This window comes from Martes martes (assembly GCF_963455335.1).
Source record: "Martes martes genome assembly, chromosome: 10".
Classification (NCBI taxonomy): Eukaryota; Metazoa; Chordata; class Mammalia; order Carnivora; family Mustelidae; genus Martes; species Martes martes.
The window spans coordinates 51,482,317-51,503,385 of NC_137898.1; the positions used below are offsets into that span (position 1 = coordinate 51,482,317).

Below are 21,069 nucleotides of genomic sequence, written 5' to 3' on the forward strand. Positions count from 1 at the left end.
CTTGGGGTGCTGTTCTTGGGCATTGGCTTTATTTTCTTTTCTCTTAATCTCCTCAGTGCTGCGAGCACATTACAGGCTGTACTTGTCCACAGCCTTGGTGCCTGAAAACTGACTCACCACGTAACAGATATTTACTGAGTGTCCACTGTGTGCTCGGAGGCTCCGTGTTCAGCCCTGGTGGGTCATCCTGTTGGGCAGAGGCCCGCAGAGCTCTGGGACCGGCAGACTCAGGTCTCCCAAACTCCCTGTACCTCAAAGGCCCAGCGGGCAGCGTGTGCCTGGAGCACATGGCGTTGGTGGAGATTGACATAGGCATGACAGGGGCAAACATTCTGTCCAGAGAAACAGTTCCAAACCCTTTCTGTTTGTCAGAAGACATAGAATGAAATGTAAAGATTTAAAGTAGCCTTATCCTCCCAGATTTAGAGATCTCTGTGATTACATCATGAGGACATCAATGAAAAAATTATTCTTTTTTTTTTTTTAAGATTTTATTTATTTATTTGAGAGAGAGAGAGAGAGCGCCCAAGCAGAGCGAGGGTCAGAGGGAGAAGCAGCCGAGCAGGAAGCCCAATGTGGGACTCAATCCCAGGACTCCAGGATCATGACCTGAGCCTAAGGCAGGCACTTAACCGACTGAGCCACCCAGGTGCCCCTGATTCTTGCTTGATGGCCGTATTACATATATGAGCAGAGCTAGAGACCTGAACCATGATAATAATACTCAAATATATTGATCAAGCAGTTAAAATATACCAGCCACTGTATTACAGGACTGAGCTGATTGAATCCACACTGCAGTGCTCAGGAAAATGTTACTATTCTTCTCATTAATCAGATGAAGAACCTGAGGTTCAGAGAGGTGGAATAATGTACCCAGAGTGACTCAGATAGGACACAGTGGAGTTGGGATTCTAACCAGGATGGGCAAACCAATAGTTACTAGTTATTCAGTTCTTACTGTGTGCCAGACAGTAGGCTAAGCTATTCTTTTTTTGCATCATCTCATTTAATCCTCATAATAATATAGGTACCTTAATGTAAACACCCCAATTTTGTCTGTTTTACAGAGGAGGAAACTGAGGCTTAGGGAGTTTTAGGAACTTGCTTAAGTTCTCATTACAAGTCATTGAACTAGCGTATGAGTCCTGGGCTTTGGCTCCAGGACTTGACATATGGTTAAGACCGATTGTGGGGGGAGAGCAGAATTTTGCACACGAGGCCCTCAAAGTGGGACCTTTGCTGCCTCCCAGAGCCCAGACATCCTAGCTGCATTTGGTGAGTGCCATCCTTGTCTGCTCCCTCAAACTTGTCCTCCCAGGAAAGGCTTCTCCAGGAGAATCTGCCCTCCACCATTTCCCTCAGCAGTCGTGTCCAAATTCGAACTAGGGGATTCTGGTCTTCTTTCTCAGGAAGGCACAGAAGTGACCTCATAGTTCATTTCAGTGTTGTGGTTGTTTGGGGCCCTCTCTTTATTATATTTGAGCATTGGATTCATCTCAGCTGGAACAACAAGTGTAACTCTTAGGAGGCTCCTGGCATTCCCAGCCTCAGGGTCATGAGCCAAATTTTTTGTGGTCTCAGGAGAAGAGAGCGGCTCAGGATATGCAGAGTGTGGTGGGACCCAGCCTTGGGATAGCTCGCCATTACCCACCCCATCCGGGTCTTTCCATTCCTTTGCCTCTGAAGGTAATATCTCTCACTTGTTTCTTTCTGAAGATGTCGCCACCATCAGGACAAGTGTAACCTTTAAACTAAATGAAGGCAAGTGTAGTTTGAAAAAGGCTGAGCTGTTTCCCGAGGGTCTGCGACCAGCACTACCAGGTATGGAATCAGATAGCTGGTGTAGGGAGCTTGCTTGCTTGTTGGGAAAGGGGCCTGTAACATGCTGAGCCCTTCAGATTGGATCGAACGGTCCAGAAACTCCAGGGACTCTCCCCACAGGAGGAAGAGGAGCCTAGCCTAGCACCCCTGTAGAGCTCTGGACTTACACTTCAGGGCTTCCTTTGCCAGGCACACATGGTGAGCCCTGGAGAAACCCAAGTTCATAGCAATCAGTAAGGGCTTTAAGATGATTGGCAGTTTGTGATTGTATTGGGTTAAATTTTTTAGATCTCAGAGTTTGCTTGGAATATAAGCCAAAGAAATGAGAAAGATTTGGTTCAGATAATCTCTGATGAACAAGGGTATGATATCCAGCTTTCCTGCTGGATCCAGGCTTTGGAGGCAGTGACTCCATTGGCTTCAGCAGAACGAACACCATCCAAGTAGAACTGGCCTTGTAGAGGAGAGCAGAACCCAACACTCCTCTCCCCCCAGCTCACATTTCCAGTATTATTTCGTAAAATAATTTTAGAGATTAAAAAAATCATGACTCATGTCTTAGGGCTGCTTCTTTCCCCGGTGTGCCATCACATAAATCATACAAACAAACATGAGGCTCACTATAGTCACTTATGACTGCATATTTTAAGAAACTGAGATGAATTTTGGTACCTCCATTTGATGGAATATTATGTAGCTATTAATTGTGTCTTTTTAAAGAATGTTTACTGACATAGGAAAATGTTCTTACAGTATAATGAGAGTAAGATGTCGTATGTCTAATACAACCCAGATTGTGTTAGAAAAAGTGTGAGTAGAAGAAAAAGAAAGGAAGCTGACCATATCATTATAGTAGTTACAGCTCAGTGGGGAGATGACAGGAAATTTTCATTTTTTTCTTAAGGATTTTCCAAATTCTCTACAGTGAGCATTTACTTTATTTATTTATTTTAATTATTTTATTCTATTATTTATTTATTATATAAATGTATTTATATATTTATGTTTATTTAATATTATTTATATTTCTCATTATATATTCTATATAATATAATATATTTATATATTATTAATTAATTTAAAATATTTATTTATTTGAGGGGGAGGGGCAAAGGGAGAAGGAGAGAGACTCTCAAGCAGACACCTTACTGACCGTTGGAGCCCAGTGTGGGCCTTGATCCCATGACCCTGAGATTATGACCGAAATCAAGAGTCAGCTGCTCAATGAACTGAATCACCCAGGTGCCCCAGAATTTATGCTTTTAGATCACAGGAAAAAAGCATTATTTAAAAACAGTCTTGGTCTTTCATGTCCTTAATGGTATTGTACTATGTTAATTTCTCAGTGTTGATAAATGTACACGATAATGTAAGATGTTAGCACTGGGGGAAACTTAAAGAGTATATGGGAACTCTCAGTTCTATCTAAGTAACTTTGCTGCAAATCTAAACTTATTTCAAAAAAGAAAGTTTGAAAATATAGATTTGGGAAAATTCAAAGAGAAGAAGGTTCAAAATGTCTGTTTAGTTTGAGGCTTGAAGTTAGCCTTTTGAAAAGGTAAGGGGACTTTTCCGAGAGTAGGGTGGGGTGGGATTGATTTGCCCCCTCCTTCCTTTGGCTCCTGATGACTTATTGCTTTGAACAGCCTTGTAATGTTGAAGAGGAATGTGATACAGATGACACCTCAGTTGAATAAAGAGTTTAAACTAGAGACAGGTCAGTTGTGTGGATGATACACAGAAGTGCTCTTTGGTTTGGGTTCACAGTCATTAGTTAAAAGATCCACTGGAAGCGGAGGTGGGGGGAGAGACAGCCAGAGTCTGGAATGGGGGTGTGCAGAGCCCTGCCTTATGCAACACTTCCTCCCATCCTAGATGCCTTCCTTCATGATACTCTTTGATTTCCTAGATGCCTTCTGCCGTATGTTGCTCCTGGTTATTCCAAAACGAAACATCACTGTTAATGTGCTTTCCAGCTTCCCTTCGGGTTGGAATTACTCCAAGCTCAGTTTGCCTGAAACCAGGAGTTGGTTTCCTTTCCACTCCTGTGCTCATTCCCTGTTCGAAGCCTCAGCCCCTGCTTGGTACTTCACAGTCTGGCTTTAAGGAAACCAACCGTGAGAACACAAGCACAGCTTAGCAGACCATCAGTTGGGACTGCAAGGCAACCCCGTGTCCTGTTTCCACATAGGGGGCCGGTCAGTTGCACACATCCAGCATTCATCCATGAAAATCATTCTCGAGAGCTAAATTGTTAAGTTATATAGGAGGCTCTTCAAAATTAAAATGTCACCGTGCTCCAAGCTGAGGCTTACAGCGTCTTGGCATCTGGAGTTAATCACTTTGTCCCTTGAGAGTCGTTTTAATGAAATGTTTACTGAGCTCTAGCGAATGTTCAGCTGAGTGCTTTGCCAGGATCTGGCTTCCGATCATTTTGTTTCTTCATACAGAGAAGCACAGCTCAGTAAAAGAGAGCTTCCGCTATGCAAACCTTACATGCGGCTCCAGCAAGCACGTCCCCGGAGCCCCTGGCCGCCCAAGCGCCACTAAGGAAATGTTTATCACTGTTGAATTTGAACTTGAAACTAACCAAAAGGAGGTGACAGGTTGGTTTGAAAACAGTCTTTGATGCCAGGCTTCTCCCAGCTTGCTCCTTATTCCTTTGCCTTTCACTTTATGTCATCCTTGGGGGGGTGGGGGTGGCAGGGGGAGTAATGCAACCATTGAAGTATCTCCTGTTTTTTTGTTTTGTTTTTTCTTTTTCACTCCCAAACTAAACTGAATTAGTTTGGAACCTCATGGTATCATCTGTTTCCTAAAAACTCAAAGATTCCATTTTGGTCAACCAATTTCTGTTTGAATCAAATGCTGCCCAGCCTGCAAGGTGCCCAGCCCCAGGTCTCCCCCATTCTGTCCTCAGGGAGCTGCGGGTGTTGCTGGTGGGTCCCGCAGTGGGTCTGGACGTCCTCACTGCTTTAGCCTGACCTCCTCACCCACAGCCATCCCTCTTATTTCAATAGCTTCTTGTGACCTGAGCTGCATCGTCAAGCGAACAGAGAAGCGGCTGCGGAAAGCCATCCGTGCACTCCGGAAGGCTGCCAACAGGGAGCAGTTTCACCTCCAGCTCTCAGGCGTGGACCTGGAAGAGGCAAAAAAGTCTCCCAGGACATCTGAACACCGAGCGCAGTCCTGTGGAGTGGGTCAGGGCCGTGCAGGAAACCAATGTGGTGAGTGACCGTCTGGCCGGGATATTCTTGCCGATGGAACTGTCTTGAGCTCTGTAAAGACTCGGGGTCGCCAAAAGTGTGGCCCATTCTCCCTGTCTGGACTCACTCTGGAGAACACTGTGGACACCCACTGTCATTCAGGAACACCATGTTGGGGCCTATTGTGTCCGCTGGACCAGGAGCTCCCCAGTGCCTGGCACAGTGTCTGGCCTGTGGGCACTTAATAAACATTTGCCAAGCTGAAGAATGGAAAGGAAGAGGTAGGGTGATGAGGAGAGGGAGTGCTGACCTTAAGGGGTCTGAGGAATAGTGGTCTTTAGAGCACTGTGGTCCTGGGCAGGGGCAGGACTATAGGTGTGAGGCACCCATGAGCCTTCTGCGTGCCCCACTGTCAGTTCCCATCATTTCCCTCTGGCCCAGCTGCTGGCGGCCATGAACAGTCTCCTGTCCATAGTTTCGTGCAGAGGCAAGTCTGGGAGTTGGTTTCCTTTCCACTCCTGTGCTTGGTACTTCACAGTCTGGCTCTAAGGAAACCAACTGTGAGAACACAAGCACAGCTTAGCAGACCATCAGTTAGGACTGCAAGGCAACCCCGCGTCCTGTTTCATATGCGATCTCTGAGCATCAGCCCAAGACTACTGGTAGTGACAGTACCATATATGGTTGTGTGTGTGTGCATGCGTGTGTGTGTATGCGCGTGTGTGTGTGTGTTTCAGAATTAAGTTTGAGACGCGGCATTTGAACAATACCAACTCCTGAAGTTCTAGGCAAGGGGAACCTGGGCAAGACGTTCTAGGATGGTCAGTCTTGAGACTTGTTTTTTCTGGACATTTATGGGAGGTTCTACCTTTGTAGGTAATCCCTTTATAGTCTCACTTTATAATAATCCTGGAAGTGATTTCTTGAGTTTTCATCTGACACAAGTACAACATTAAGATGGTACCTGCATTATCCCATTCAACCCAAATGGTCATCTTTCCAGGCTGGTGTTATTAACTCACTTAACAGAGGAACAAAGCAGAGCTCAGAGGGCTATAGGTTCTTTTGCTCTAGATCACACTGATGATCTGACTCCAAAGCCTGGGCTTTGGACCCAAGTAAGGTGCGTTTGGATAACCAGATCCCTCCAGAATAAATTGATGTCTTTTCTCAAGCGTCATTAGAAGGCCCTAGAAGTGAGGCTTGAGCTAAGGAGTAATAAGCCTGTGTTTCTGAAGAAGCAAAGCTGAGCCTAAGGCACTCATTTAGGAGACTTGTCAGCAATAATCCCCCAGCCCAAATCTGTTGCTTTGCCAAACTGTAGTAAAAAGCAAGTGTAAAATCAAGTGTAATTGTCCACCAGGGGCTGCTTCTCAAATAGTCTTGACTTTTATTCTAGCTGACTCTCTTTAAAAGAAAAAAGAAAGAAAGAAAGAAAGAAACAACCCAGCTGGTTGGTTTGTTCTCATTTAAAATTCTAAGAGTTCCAGTTTCCATACCAAAATGGTGATGAGAGTTGGCTGTTGCTAACCTACTTTACAGGGTGAGTTGCAGAAAGCTGTCAGGGACAGGCAGGCCAGTCTTCCCACTGTCCCCTCGGAGCTAACCTGGAGCCCCTTCCGCATTTGCAGTCCTCTTAGGGAGAGGCCTTGCAACCTTGCCAGGGATCCTCCGTGGCCAGTTAAGAAATCAGGCAAAACTAGAGTATTGCCAACACTACCATGACTGTGCTCCTGGGAAAAAGGCCCAGGAATGAGGATCAGGAGTTACTCTCACAGAGGCCTCATGACCATGACAGCTTATGAAAAGACACTGTGGCTGTTGTGTGTGTAAATGTGTCCTGAGATGCTTGTCATGCTAAGTTAAGTTGGGTTGTTGCTGAGAGACAATGCGTCTTGTCTCAAGAGCTCCCTCTAGCAATGGATGACTTTTGTAGCCCCATGGAACCAGATGGCGTTCACCCTGTCTGATTGCAGTGTTGAAGATTCTACCATGTAGAGAAAACAGCACAAAGAATTACCAGTGAAATTTCTTCCTCCTGCTGAAGGGAGGAGGCATGTATAAGGAGGGGTTGCATATGTTAATTAAAAAGATGGGGTAACTGGGTGATGGGTATTAAGGAGGGGACGTGTGGTGATGAACACTGAGTGTTATACCCAACTAACCATTGAACACTACATCAAAAACTAACGATATACTATATGTTGGATAATTGAATTTCAATTAAAAAAAAGAAGAAAGTTGCGTTCTACACAGGAAAAAAGAAAGACTGGGGCTAGGGAGTGAGTAAGTGTGCAGGGGCAGGGAGTATATCTAATATTCTTTATATTCCTGGAGTATTGACTGGTCTTAGAACCTCATAAAAACCAAGTTTATTGGTATTTTCTGAACTCTGGATGGTACACACAGTGGAGCTATGCCTAGGGTAGTTCTTTTTGAAAATTATTTTTAGTGTCGGCCAAAAGGATCCCCCAAAAGCATTTGAAGTCACTGGACAGGCAGATGGAATGGTTACATTTTTCCTTTAAAATACTTTTTACTTCATTTCCAGTTACCAAAATAGTGTATGTTCCAAATGGTACAGAAACGTATACAGTGAGGGTAAAATTTCTCCTAATCCTATTCTTCGGTAAGAATCACTGTCAGTGGGTTCGATATTTTTTTTTTTCATCTGTTTTCATGCACATGTAAAAATGAGATTTTATTTATTTATTCAGTAAATATTTATTGAGCACCTACTGTGTGCCAGGTACTATTCTAGGTGCTGGGAATGCAGTAATTAAACAAAAAGGTAAAAATCTTAGGAAGAGGGAGTCAGGTTACAAACCAGTAAAGAAGGAACTGTATTGTGGAGCAGATGGCGGTAAGGGCATGTGAGGGGTAAGTGGGGAAGGGGACTAGAAAGCAGCAGGGCAGGAAGAGGGCTGAGGAAGAATATATCCCCCCCAAATGTAGACTATGGTTGGGACTGTGGTTGTTGCAGAGTCACGTGGACCCAGATGTGAGAGATGGAAGGAAGCAAGCTATGGGGAGATCTGGGGGAAGAGTCCCAGGTGAAGGACACAGCAAGTACCTAAAGCCCTGAGGCAAGGGGAAGAAGGCCAGAAAGCTAGGTGAGGGAGAGAGGGGAAGGGAGAAGGTCAGAGCAGTCGCCAAGGGCCAGATCACGAGGGAATGGGAAGCAGGGTGAGGCCTCTGACTCTGAATCTGAGTGAGAAACAAAGCCAGTGAAGAGTTTTGAGCAGAAGAGTAACAGGCTTTCTGACTGACGTCTTCAAAGAATAACTTTGGCAGCTATCAGCTTACCTATGAAGAAACCCTATTTTAAAAACATGTCTCAATATATGGGGCGCCTGGGTGGCCCAGTCAGTTAAGCTTCTGACCCTTGATTTCGGCTAAGGTCATGATTTCAGGGTTGTGAGATCGAGCCCCGCATTGGGCTCCACGCTGGGCCTGGAGCTGCTCCGGATTCATTCATTCATTCTCTCTCTCTCTCTCTCTCTTTCTCTGCCCCTCCCCCACCTTAAAAATATATCAATACTATTTGAATAGTGCTGGGTTGTGTCTAATGATAGAGTGGATCATGAGCATCCTTCTAATAGAGGAATTACCTTATTCCTTTTAAAGCTTCCTAGTCTGTATTTGTTCTAAGATGCCGGTATTTATTAATGACACCTCTGTGGTGAACATTTAATTAAGTTATTCCTAATTTTTAAACTACAAACAATGCTTCAGTGAAGTTTTTTGTGTGTGTGCATGTGGCCAACATGTCTGAAATGTCATAGAAGTCCACTTATTGGGTCAAAGACATGCAGACTTAAAACCTTAATAGACGCTGCCAAATTATCCTGCAAAAAGACCATTCCTCTATAGACTCCCTTCAACCTTGTAGCTGAGAGCTCACTGTCCCACATCATTGCTAACATGGGTTGCTTGCCATGGATTTTTTTTTGTTTAAGATTTTATTTATTTATTTGACAGACAGAGAGAGAGAGATCTCAAGTAGGCAGAGAGGCAGGCAGAGAGAGAGAGAGAGAGGAGGAAGCAGGCTCCCTGCAGAGCAGAGAGCCCCATGTGGGGCTCGATCCCAGGACCCTGGGACCATGACCTGAGCTGAAGGCAGAGGCTTTAACCCACTGAGCCACCCAGGCTCCCCTCAACTAAGGATCTTTAACCCACTGAGCCACCCAGGTGCCCCGTCATTGATATTTTTAATTTTTGCAAATCTAATAAGCAAAAATGATAGTCAAATGTTAACTTGTTTTTCTTAGATTATTTAGTAAAACTGAGTATACTGTCAAATGTCTGTGGCCATTTGGTTTTCTCATTCTGAGAGTATCCACATTCTCTGCCTATTTTTCCACTGAATTGTTTGTTTTTCCAATACACTTAAAAAATTAATTTTAAAATTCCAAGTCTTATCAAAGAACATAATCACTTCTGACCAATTAAACTCTTTCTTTTTATAATCATTTTGCATAGAAAAGTCTCATTCATTTGGCATTTAAGGACTTTGGGGACAGCCTGCTGCAGGTGATCTTTTTACCATCTGTGTTCAATTCTAGCAAGATGGAAAAAAATAGTGATTATATTCGCTGAGGAACAAATTCCTTAATCTCCATAGTAATTCCTAAAGTCCTTTATATCTAAAGAAAAATTAATGATGACATGGATTTCTGTTTTTCTTTCATAGCTATTTATCCCTTCATAAAGGGTGAATTATTTAAGGTCTGTACTTGCCTAAATATCTATTTTTATATTGATTATTCTTAAAACTTGCTGAAATTTTTAGAAGACACATCCAGACAACTGGCAAACCAGGGAAGCATTTTGTGCCTAGGCTCTTGAGAGAGACTGGGAGGGTTTAATTCAACTCTCAAGAGCAGTAGCTTCCCTCTGTAGCAGTAGAGAAAAATTAATTCCACCAGTATATATTCAGATACCACTCTGGGATACTCTGATCTTGGGATGAAGCTGTGAGAACATAAAGGGTGGGGACCCGGCGTGTATGACATTCGCATTCTTACAGGACATGGACAATTAAAAAGTAAAGAAAAAGGTAGTTTCAGAAGTTAGAAGTATTATGAAGATAAAAGTACAGAGAAGGACAGAGTGGAGGAGGGACTACTTCCCACAGGTGTTCAGCAAGGCTTTCAGAGCAGGTGACATTTGATCTAAGTGAGAAGTAAAGCCTTGTAAAGCTCTGATGGGGGCAGAGGGTGTTCTGGCTGAGGAGGGATCAGCATGTGCAAATGGCCTGAGGTAGGAATGAGCCAGGCATTTTCTATTTAATTTTTTCAGAATTGAGAAATTATTTGGAATCGAACAGGCAGAAATTTTCTTTTCTGTTTAAATCATGGAAGATGTAAAGTCTGTATTAGCAATATAGACCAATATTAGACCAATACTTATCACACAGACTGGGTAGGAAATTCTTTTGATTAGAAGAGTTTAAAAAACATAATTTAGGGGATACCTGGGTGGTTCAGTCAGTTAAGTGTCCGACCCTTGACTTCGGCGCGGGTCATGATCTCAAGGTTGTGAGATCGAGCCCTGTGTGGGACTCCATGGTTATGGAGCCTGTGTAAGATTCTCTCTCCCTCTCCCTCTGCCCCTCCCCGCCCCACTCACTCTCTTCCTTTCTCTCTCTCTCTCTTTTTTTTTTTATTAATTAGTTTTATTAACATATAGTGTGTTATCTGCCCCAGAGGTACAGGTCTGTGAATCGTCAGGCTTACACATTTCACAGCACTCACCACCTTTCTCTCTTTCTAACCCCTCCCAAAAACCCACAACGAAACAAAACATAATTTAGTAAAATGTTGACATTTAGTGAGCACTTACAGTATGTTTAGCACTGTGCTAAGCACTTTACATATATTATCTCATTTGATCCTCATTGTAAGTCTATTTTGCATCATGCCTTTTTTTTTTAATAGATAAGGAAACTAAGGCATAGGGAGGTAAGGTGTTTTCCCAGGGTCACCCAGCAAGTAAGAGGCAGTGCCAGGGTTTCCACTCCAGATCTGTCTCAAGAGCCTGTGTTCCTAACTCTCTCAATGGGAATGCTTTCTCTTCTGGGTACAGCCTGTGCCATGTCAGTATCTAACTCCAATAGCACTTGTGTGGAGAACCCTCCATGGGCCAGATCTGTGGTGGGTGCTGAAGAGGCCTTTATAAATAAGACAACATCCCTCTCGGGGTGCCTGGGTGGCTCAGTGGGTTAAAGCCTCTGCCTTCAGCTCAGGTCATGATCCCAGGTCCTGGGATCAAGCCCCACATCAGGCTCTCTGCTCAGCAGGGAGCCTGCTTCCTCCTCTCTCTCTGCCTGCTTCTCTGCCTACTTGTGATCTCCGTCTGTCAAATAAATAAATAAAATATTAAAAAAAAAAAAAGACAACATCCCTCTCAAGTCACACTTGGTCCTCCCAGGGAAGGGTTAGAGAAGCCTTGCTCAAAACGAAGAAGCCTAAACTGAGTTTTGAGAGATACACAGGTGGTGTGTCCATGGAGAGGAGTATCCAGGCAGAGGAGTAGCCTTGGGGAATGTGACTGAGCAAGATGGACCCAGGAGGTGATTGATACCTCAGTATCACTAAACCTTGAGCACGAGGGGGGATGTGGTGGGCGGCTTGGCTTGTGGGAGAAGCACAGTAGGTCATGAGAGACCTTGTGTACGCTACTAAGGAGCCTTGGCTTTATATCTAGGTGACAAGGTGCCATGAGAGGGTTGAATCAGGGAATGGGTCAGGTTGTCTTTGTATTCTAGCAAAATGTCATTTACTGGATTGAGAGTTAGGACCAGAGACAGAAAACCTAGCTTGGGAAGTTCTGAATGCTTTGCATGAGAGATGTTGAGAACATGATGGCACGAGACGTGGACTAGAATATAGATGGACTAGATGGACTAGAAAAGAAGCAATAGATTCTAGAAATATTTAGGAGAAAATGTGAGTAGCATTTGGTGGTAAATTAGACTGGGGACTTAGAAGAGGAAAGAGCTGGGGTGAGCTCAGAGTTTTCTGATTTTTGCCTCTGATCCATCCCTTGCTTCCCACGTGTCCCTCATGTCACCCGGCCCTGTTTCATATGCAGGAGGCATGGAGAGAAAGCCTGTGGGTTGGTTGAAGGGTTGGATGAATGTGATCACTGGGGAAGAAATAATCAGAAAAGATTTATAGGAAAAGCAGGAAAAAATAGGCTCTTGAGAGAAAGCCCAAAGAAGAAAGAAAATTCAGATGCAGAAAAGGAGACTGAAGTCTGAGGTCACAATCAAAGACACCAAGAGGAGTGCGGGGAGTCAAGTCAAGGAGACTCTGGAGTCAGGGAGGGAAGTAGTCAGAGAAGCACTTCAGGAAGGTGAGTCTGACGGGAGGCTGGGACAGGGCTGAGGCAAGGAGGAACACAGTCAAGGGAAGTCGTTGGAAGGTTATGGCAGGAATCTAGCGATGGCAAGGATCAAAGCACTCTGATGCCACAGGGATGAAGATTAGCCGATGAACCAAGGGAACACAGCTGCAGAATGCTGCAGCTGACTGACTGATGGAGCAGGGAGGAAAGGTCTGGAATAATAACTACGGGCTGGATTGCAAAGGCTGGAGGCTTGGTGACTGGGGGAGCAGAGATGCTGTTTGCCAGAGAGGTCGAAATAACTGGGCAAGGAAGGGAAGGGAAGCATTTCTCTTGAGCATGTTGAGTTTAAGTTGCAACGAGACTTCCAGGCAGTGATGTCCACAGGCTTCTGGGAATCTAGGGAAATGACTTTATCTTATCACGTGCAGACCAAACCTCCTGTCCTGCATCTGTCCACACATACTCCATCCTACTTCCTGTTAAAATGGATGAACAGCCCATGTTCCGACCAAGGCCAGTTCTTCCACTTGGCCTCTGGAGCCCATCTGCTTTCCTCTTCTCAAGAACATTGCTCCCGTTGTTGTCCCCACTGACCCCTCAGCTCAGCATTCTTCCTCTCTCCTGGGTCATTGCCAACAGCACACCAACCTATCTCCTGTCTTAAAAACCAAACAGACCCTCCTTTGACTTCATGCTTCTCTCCAGATACTGCCTCATTTCTCTGACCCCCCCTGCAGAGCAAAACTCCTTAAAAGAGTTGTCTAAACTCGCTGTATCTACTTCCTCCCCTCCCATTTTCTCCTTAACTCTAGCCAGTCTGGAGTTTGTGTTCCCAGGGTCTCTACTGAAACTGTTTTTCCCGAGATTTCTAACTGCCTTTATGTTACCAAACCCAATTGCTGACTCTCATTCAAATATTGGGGATACCCTCTCCTCCTCCCAGAAACACCCTCTTCTCTGGGGTTCAGACAGCACACTGTTCTGGTTCTCCTTTTGCCTCCCTGGCTGCTCCCTTTTTATTTCCTATCTTGGCTTTCCCCTAAATTTGATCTCTCAACACCGGGTATCCCCGGGCTCAGTCCTTCACACTGTCCTATCTGACCTGATTCACTGCCACCACCATGCGCTGGTACACCCACACTGAAAGTAAAATATTTTTGAATTTATGAACGTTTACTTATTTAAAAACTACATACTTGTTCTATTGGCTAATATATTACATACATGATAAAAGAAGGAGGTACAGATTAAACAAAATTTTTAAAATAACTGGTTCGCATCTTTAAGTACCACATTTATAGTCTGGCAAGTTCCATTGCTAGCAGTAGAGGTTGTAAATCCATCTTTCAAATAACCTTTTTGTTCATTGCTGGTGTTTTGGCTCAGCTCTCGTCAGATCTGATTTCTGTTTCTGTGTCGTGATATTTGACAAAGAACTCATCCTGGAGTAAAAGTTGCGTCTCCCTGGTGCTTCCCTGCCCCTCAGGGAAGCAAAAACCCTTCGGGCCAGGGTTTTTGCAGGATTTTCTGAAGTTGCTGGCTATTTTGTGCCAGTTAGTTTGGTTGAAGGTGGGTAATACAATCCGGAAACCTGTTCAACCAGGCAAATTACAATTCTCCATACATTGAAAAGAAGCCAAGCAGTCAGGACCTTCCCACCCTCAGAACTGGGGAATACCCATCCTTCTTTCCTTGGAGACCTTATATCTTCACATGTGTCTATGCCTCACAGAGATGTGGACTGACTGAGGGACCTGTCTTACACCATACACTGAACCAGTGAACATTTCCTTTTTTCTTATTTTTAGGTAAAAATAACAGGCATAGCGTGAAAAGGCTTTGCCCACACCTAGGGGATCATTTCGTAAACCCCCAAGGTGTAGTATTCGACCTTGGAGACCCCTGGTAAAACCAATGCCTTCTCAGTATCAACACTCGCCTGGCCAACAGGCATCTTCAACTCAGCGTGTTCTAAACAAAACATTTTATCCTCCTCCCTCCCTTCCAAGTAAAACCTGCTTCTCCCTCATCTCAGTAATATTCTGACTCTGAGTAGTTTTGTCTTCCTCCGTCATTACCACTCTTATTCCAAACCACCAACATCCTGGGCCCAGTCTGTTGTGACAGGCTCTGAGTTGCTTCCTACCCTTGCCTGACTCCCTGTGTTGTCCACATAGCAGCCAGAAGTTCTGTTGGAGACATAAGTCAGACCAGGCCATTCCTCTATGTAAAACCTCCAACACGCTTTGAGTAAGGTCTACTTTCCTTACCATGACCTTCAAGAACCTACATCGTCTGGCCCTTGCTTGCTTTTTAGTATTCCTCTCCTATCACTCTGGCCCTTCCACTCTGTTCCTCCTACACTGGCATTTTTTGCTACTAAGCAATACCATTGCAGGACCATTTTGCTCCTTTCAGTCTGATCTCTGCTCAGAGAGGAAAGCCTGGCCACTCTTCTGAGACCACAAACACACGGACTCCACCCCCACCACCCTGTCTTCCCTTCTTTACCTTGTTTTGCTTTTCTTCATCATACTTACCTCTCAGTAGCATTCTACTCTGTATTTGTGTCCATATTCTCCACTAGGACGAGAATCCCTTTAGGGCAGGGCTGTGTCTGACTTCTGTGTGATAGCTCCAGCTCCATTCAGAACAGTACTCAGCACATAGTCAGTGCTAAGTATTAAACAGTATTAATGAATTTTCATAGGGACAACAGGTGAAATCTCAAGGATAACCACCCACATTAAGAGAAAAGAGGGCAAGGGGCACATGTCTGGGGAAATACTTAAACTGAGGGCAGAAGGGGTACTCGAAAGGAAGTGACATCTCGGCCCCCATTAACTAGATATGATGAGAACATGGCAGGCCCTGGGGAACCCAGCCAGGAAGGCGGCAGGCTGGACTCAGCTCTCTGCCCCAACTCTAGCAAACCTGAACACACACCAAAAACCTGGACAGGTAGGACGGCTCAGCCTCTGAGGCAAGGGGCTGCTCTCCCGTGTTACCCTGAAACACTCATTTAAGGGGGTTTTGAACCAGGATCCCAAGGCCACCATGTGGTCCTAGCATCTAAGCTCTGACAAAGCAGCAGTTCCAGAGTGCCCTGGGAATCCACGTGGGCTGCTTGTGGCTTTCCTTCAGAAGTCAAGGCGTGACTCTTAAGAAAACAGTCAGATGCTAGAGAGTGACCTCTTTTATTAGGTTCACCATCTTCGCCACAGAGAGACCATGGTGTTTGTCCATAGCCTGAAATACTCAAAGGCCATGGTGTTGAAAAGAGGGTGAGCCTTTAGGTCTCTTTGTCAACATTAATCCTGGTCCCTGCCAGTCTCCCCCTTTTGCATCAGAAAAGCTTTCTTGTGTTTTTTTTTTTTTTTTAAGAGAGGGAGAAAACAGCTGTGTGGGATTCGAGAATGGGATTTTAATGGTTGCTGAAGACACACAAAAGCTTTGCTGTGATCCTGAAGTGTTTAGGGGCAATTGACTCCTTTGTCTGGGGCAGCAAAACAAGCCGACTGCTCAAGGAGAAAAGAGAACCAACTGGAATGTGTGATTGAGGTCTCTTCAGGCCGGATCTTCAGCACATTTGCAAAAAGCAGTTTTCAGGCATCTCTTTAGAGTCCCTCTTTGCTGTTTAGCTCATCTTTACCTTGCGAAAGAAATTAATTTAGAAGGTGCTTGGCAGGAATGATTTCTGTAGGTCTTTCTGGAATGAGAATGGAAACCGTGTACAGCAATGTGAGTTTGTTTCTGTGAAGCGAGAGTTTCACGGGGATAAAAAAGAGCAGGTGCCCTCCCTTCCGCAGGCTGGCCCGAGGGGCATTTCTCAGCCCTTTGCTCAGTTGGAAAATTGCAACAGATATGAGACATTGTGAGGCATCTCCAAATGTAACCTCGAAAAGTCTTTGGGGGGTATAAATACTTCTTTTTTTTTTTTTTTTTTAAATTTTTTATTTATTTTCAGCGTAACAGTATTCATTGTTTTTTCACCACACCCAGTGCTCCATGCAATCTGTGCCCTCCCTAATACCCACCACCTGGTTCCTCCACCCTCCCACCCCGCCCCTTCTTCTAAGGAAGCTAGCAGATGCCCGGAGCAGCGGGAGCCCATCCAGTTACGCTTTCCAGGGAGAACCAGAGCCATGCTGGCGCACCCGTGGAAGGGACCTGTGTTCCACCAGAGGAACTACGACCATGCCATCTGACTCGAGGTTAGGGTTAGTGAGGCTTGAAATCATCGCCATCATCCGGCGTTTTCCCGTTAGCCAAAAGAATGTTACAGAAATGGTATTGGCTTGGCTAGAGGGGATCCAGATAGCCTGGGTTTTATTTACTTTCTGCCAGCCTTCAGGACACTTGACCCCATAGAGCCATGAGGGAGTTATCCTCTTCCTCCTGGACCATGGGCCCTCGGAGAATCAAGTGGGACACAGGATAAGAAGTCATGAATTCCTAGTACATAATTCAGCCCAACTTTTCATGGGAGATGAGCTGAAACTGAGTCAGGGAAACCACTATCCAGGGAGACTGCATTTAGAGACCAGGTCTGAAATTATAGACTCTGTCTGCCACAGGTCTGTGCATCAGACTTGTTACAGTGTTGTTTGCTGAGATAGCAAGAGCTTGGTTCACTTCTAATTTTTTTAATATGATAAATAAAAATGATGCATGAATATTATGAAAGACAATCCAAACAGCATAAAAAGGCATTAAAATTTTAGGTTTTAGAGTAGACTTTATTGATTGATTGCATTTAGTTATAGACCTAATATTTGAAATGTGGCATATTTTAGCTTATGATTTTGAAAAAAGCCTTGTTTGGGGCATTTTTTTTTTTAAGATTATGAAGTGAATAATGAAAAGACATTTGTAAGAATGGTAATAGAGAACTTGGCCATGTTTAACCCTGGAAGTGTGTATGCAGATTGCCTTCGTCAGATAGCGTGAAAACAGGTATCCCCCTCACAGACACTGAAGAGATGTAATAGCTAATTTTATCATGTGATATTTTGTTTTCTGTTTCTCAGCAGTTTAAGTTACAAAAAAGACTGTGTTTATTCCAGTCAGACTCCCCTAATGCCACAGAGAGAATCCTTGGCAAAGTCCTGAATTATGATTCAGTCCGCACTTTCGCTGAAGACCTTTCTCCCCCTTAAATTCAAAGCTCTTCATCTCACCGTAGGTGTATTTCATAGACTAGCTATGGGACCTTGGCCAAATTATTTAACATCCTTAAGTCTCTGTTTCTGTAAAATGGAGTTAATAACAGCACCTAACTCCTCAGGGTTGTTAGGTCCTTAGGGTTGTTTTTAGGGATGATTGAGATCACATATGTAAAGCTTTTGGTGTGGTGAACAGGAGATTGTAAGTACTCAGTAAATGTTAGCCATTAAAAAGGCTCTTTTGATGGCGATGTTGATGTCTGAATATGATACTAGAGAACCCACTTAAACATATTTCCTTTCTATTCATATTCTAAAACAAGGTATGAATCTACATTTAACTAACAGTACCAGAAATATAGCCAGAAACACAGTTTATTAATTTCCTTATAGTTTATTCTTTCGGGAGACATTAACCATAGTTTACTCTTCATAACATGTTAACTTATTATAAACATGAAGCACATTGTGTTGGGGACCTTATTGGTAAGCCTCTCGAGATCACCCTCCCCACAGCCACCAGAAAGTGAGCTTTTCAAAACCCAGCTCTGGTCATATTCCTCTTCTTTCAATGGCTCCTCCCCCTGAAGAAGAAAACACAAATGCCTGGCATTCAAGAATTTTTTTTTTTAAGATTTTATTTATTCATTTGACAGACAGAGATCACAGAGATCACAAGTAGGCAGAGAGGCAAGCAGAGAGAGAAGGGAGGAAGCAGGCTCCCCGCTGAGCAGAGAGCCCGATGCGGGGCTCGATCCCAGGACGTTGGGATCATGACCCGAGCCAAAGGCAGAGGCTTTAACCCACTGAGCCACCCAGGCACCCCCATTCAAGAATTTTTAAAATCTATCCCAACCTTCCTTTCTTCCCTCTCCTCCCATATGTCATGCATGACTTTCTGTGATCTGCCTTTTCCTTCTTGGGGAGATCCTATTCACCTTTAAGTTGCCCTGCAGATGTGGTCTCCTCTAGGAAGGCTTCAGGAATGCCATCAGCCAGAATTAATAGCACCCTCTTTAAGCACTAGGCCTATGTTCAGTGAGTATTTTTACCTTATAATCGTCCTGACAGCCGTGTGAAATAGGAAAAGTCATCAAGTACTTGTGCTCAAAAATAATTAGGACAACTGTGATCCCTGCTTCTAAGGAGCTCATGGTCTAGGGACCATGTGGACACCTCAAAGAGTGGGCGACAGGGATCAGGGCAAGGGGTGTGCACAGAAAACCCAAAGGTGGTACATTCTGCATTTAGGGCATTTGTGTGGAGGAGCGTGGGCTCAATGCCATCTATTTACCTTCATCTCTAGCACTCACATCATCCTTCCTTGGCTTCTGTGCCTTCACTGACCAGATCATTTCCCCCTTTGGCTAGTCAGTTGCAGGGCTGGGACATACTATGATGGAGAACAAGAACGCTGCATTTTGTGTCCAAATGGAACCTTCCAAAATGAGGAAGGACAAATCACATGTGAACCTTGCCCACGACCAGAAAATCCTGGAGCCCTGAAGACTCCAGAAGCTTGGAATGTATCCAAATGTGGAGGTAAGGGTTCCATCTGCCCCTTTTTATTCCCTGGGTCTCCAGTATTACTTAGAAGGCGTAAGTGGCATTTTGGTGCAAACAGTGCGTACTACACCGTGGGCTTCCTACAGGTGGGGACCATATTGGCTTCATCTTTAGCTCTCCAGTGCCTACCTCATTGCCCAACACATGCTGGGCTGATGCTCACTTGAACACATAAATGAAAAGCTGATAGAATACATTGGCAGAAGAAAAGGTGTAAGTGTTGCTGTTGCAATCTGTACTCACTGTAAATAAATACAACTTGAGACCCGAGTGATCTCCCGGAGTGACCTTCCCGTGTACGGTGGGCTATCTGAAAGTGTGAACATGGAGAAAGTAGTTCTGAGTATTTTTCCAATTTGGGTCTTGAATTCATACCTTATTGATTTTTAAAGAGTATCCATCTGGTTATTTTGCTAGAATTCTGTGAAGAGTTTTTAATGTCCCTTATAAAATGTTAACTCTGGAGCCAAGCTTACTTAGGTTTTGTGGGCTTGGTTCCCATTAATTTTATTAACAAATGTCTTCCTTTTATTAAATGGAAGAAGGGCCAGCTATATTGAGGCTCTGTGGGCTCAAATAGAAGGTGTGACCTAACACTGTGGTTTGTAGGTGATGTCCATGGCACAGACCATGGGGTGCCCTGTGGCCCCTGCTCCTCCTCCCAGTGACTCCCAGAGCTTTAGTCCCCAGCTTTAGTCCCCACCTACACCACACCAGACTCAACTGCAGGAACTTTCAAATGGTTTAAAAGTCATGGGGCACCTGGGTGGCTCAGTGAGTTGTGTCCAACTCTTGGTTTCAGCTCAGGTCATGGTCTCAAGGTTGTGAGACAGAGCCGGGCGGCCGGCTCCACACTCAGCGGGGAGTCTGCTGGAGATTCTCGCCTTCTCCCTCTGCCCCTCCCCTCCCCCCAGTCCAACTGCAAGGTTGATGAGGAAGCACTTTGGGGCATCTATTTACACTTGTATGTGGCCTTGTTAAGATATATTTGTAGTAACAATAATACTAGTAATAATAACAGTTGTTGACATTTATGGAATCCTTACCTATGCCCAGCATCGAGCAGCCTGTAGTACGTGAATTATTCCTATGGTTGCTGTGTGAAGGTGCACTTCCAGGCTGTATTACCAGATAATTCCAGAGCCGAGGGCCCTCCCTGGGGTTCCTGAACTGCAGGCACTGGCTGGGCACTGTGAAGTCCCCAACCTTAAGCAAACCCAGGCCTGGTGCACACTGTGGAAGCAATTAACACTGGGCTCCTTGGTCTCCATCTCTGCACTGTGCTTTGTAAACATCGTGTAAACATCGGCACTCACAGGCTATCTGCTCAGGGGCAGTGGCAGGGCAGGACAGGGCTTCTCTCCCTGAGGTGGGACCTTAGGTCAGCACGGGGCCACGGGGCTGACCCACTTCAGAGCTCATCGACAGAGAGACGGGAAGGGGTCTGCCCAGGGGCCTTGCTCACTTAGGGTCATTGGTTTCCCAGGTCTGTGCCAACCTGGGGAATATTCTGCAGATGGCTTTGCACCCTGCCAGCTCTGTGCCCTGGGCACATTCCAGCCTGAGGCCGGCCGCACTTCCTGCTTCCCCTGTGGCGGAGGCCTCCCCACCAAACACCTGGGAGCCACTTCCTTCCAGGACTGCGAAACCAGAGGTGAGGACTTGGCAGCTTGCCTTTCTCCAGAATGGAATTTCCCTTTTGAGAACGACGAGAGTCCGGTCAAGCTCCGACCAAGCCCGGCCCGGAGTGCCCTGTGTGGTATCCCAGCAGCGGGGAGGTCAGGACCCAGCTCCATCTGCCCCTGCGGGAAGTGCAGAGAGCATGGGAACTCCCTAGATGTGCTCTCCCCCAGCCACCTGGGCCCCTGCAGACGGGGGAGGGGGGGGGTCCCCGCAGCTGGTCTGGGAGAGGTGAGCAGTTTTTGTGCAATAGGTTCTTGGCTCCTTCTTTCCAG

General features: G+C 45.1%; 1 protein-coding gene across 2 annotated transcripts in view; it reads left to right on the forward strand.

Moving 5' to 3' along the window:
• Nucleotides 1–21,069, forward strand: part of SCUBE2 (signal peptide, CUB domain and EGF like domain containing 2) — a 68,356-nt gene that overhangs the window by 35,762 nt on the left and 11,525 nt on the right. Inside the window, exons 14-18 of one of the 2 annotated variants that reach the window (XM_080815478.1) lie at nucleotides 1,720–1,824; nucleotides 4,275–4,430; nucleotides 4,845–5,051; nucleotides 18,920–19,090; nucleotides 20,601–20,768. In XM_080815478.1, coding sequence (XP_080671604.1) covers nucleotides 1,720–1,824; nucleotides 4,275–4,430; nucleotides 4,845–5,051; nucleotides 18,920–19,090; nucleotides 20,601–20,768 — 807 coding nt within the window. The remainder of the gene's footprint in view (nucleotides 1–1,719; nucleotides 1,825–4,274; nucleotides 4,431–4,844; nucleotides 5,052–18,919; nucleotides 19,091–20,600; nucleotides 20,769–21,069) is intronic. The other variant, XM_080815479.1, reaches the window with a different exon arrangement.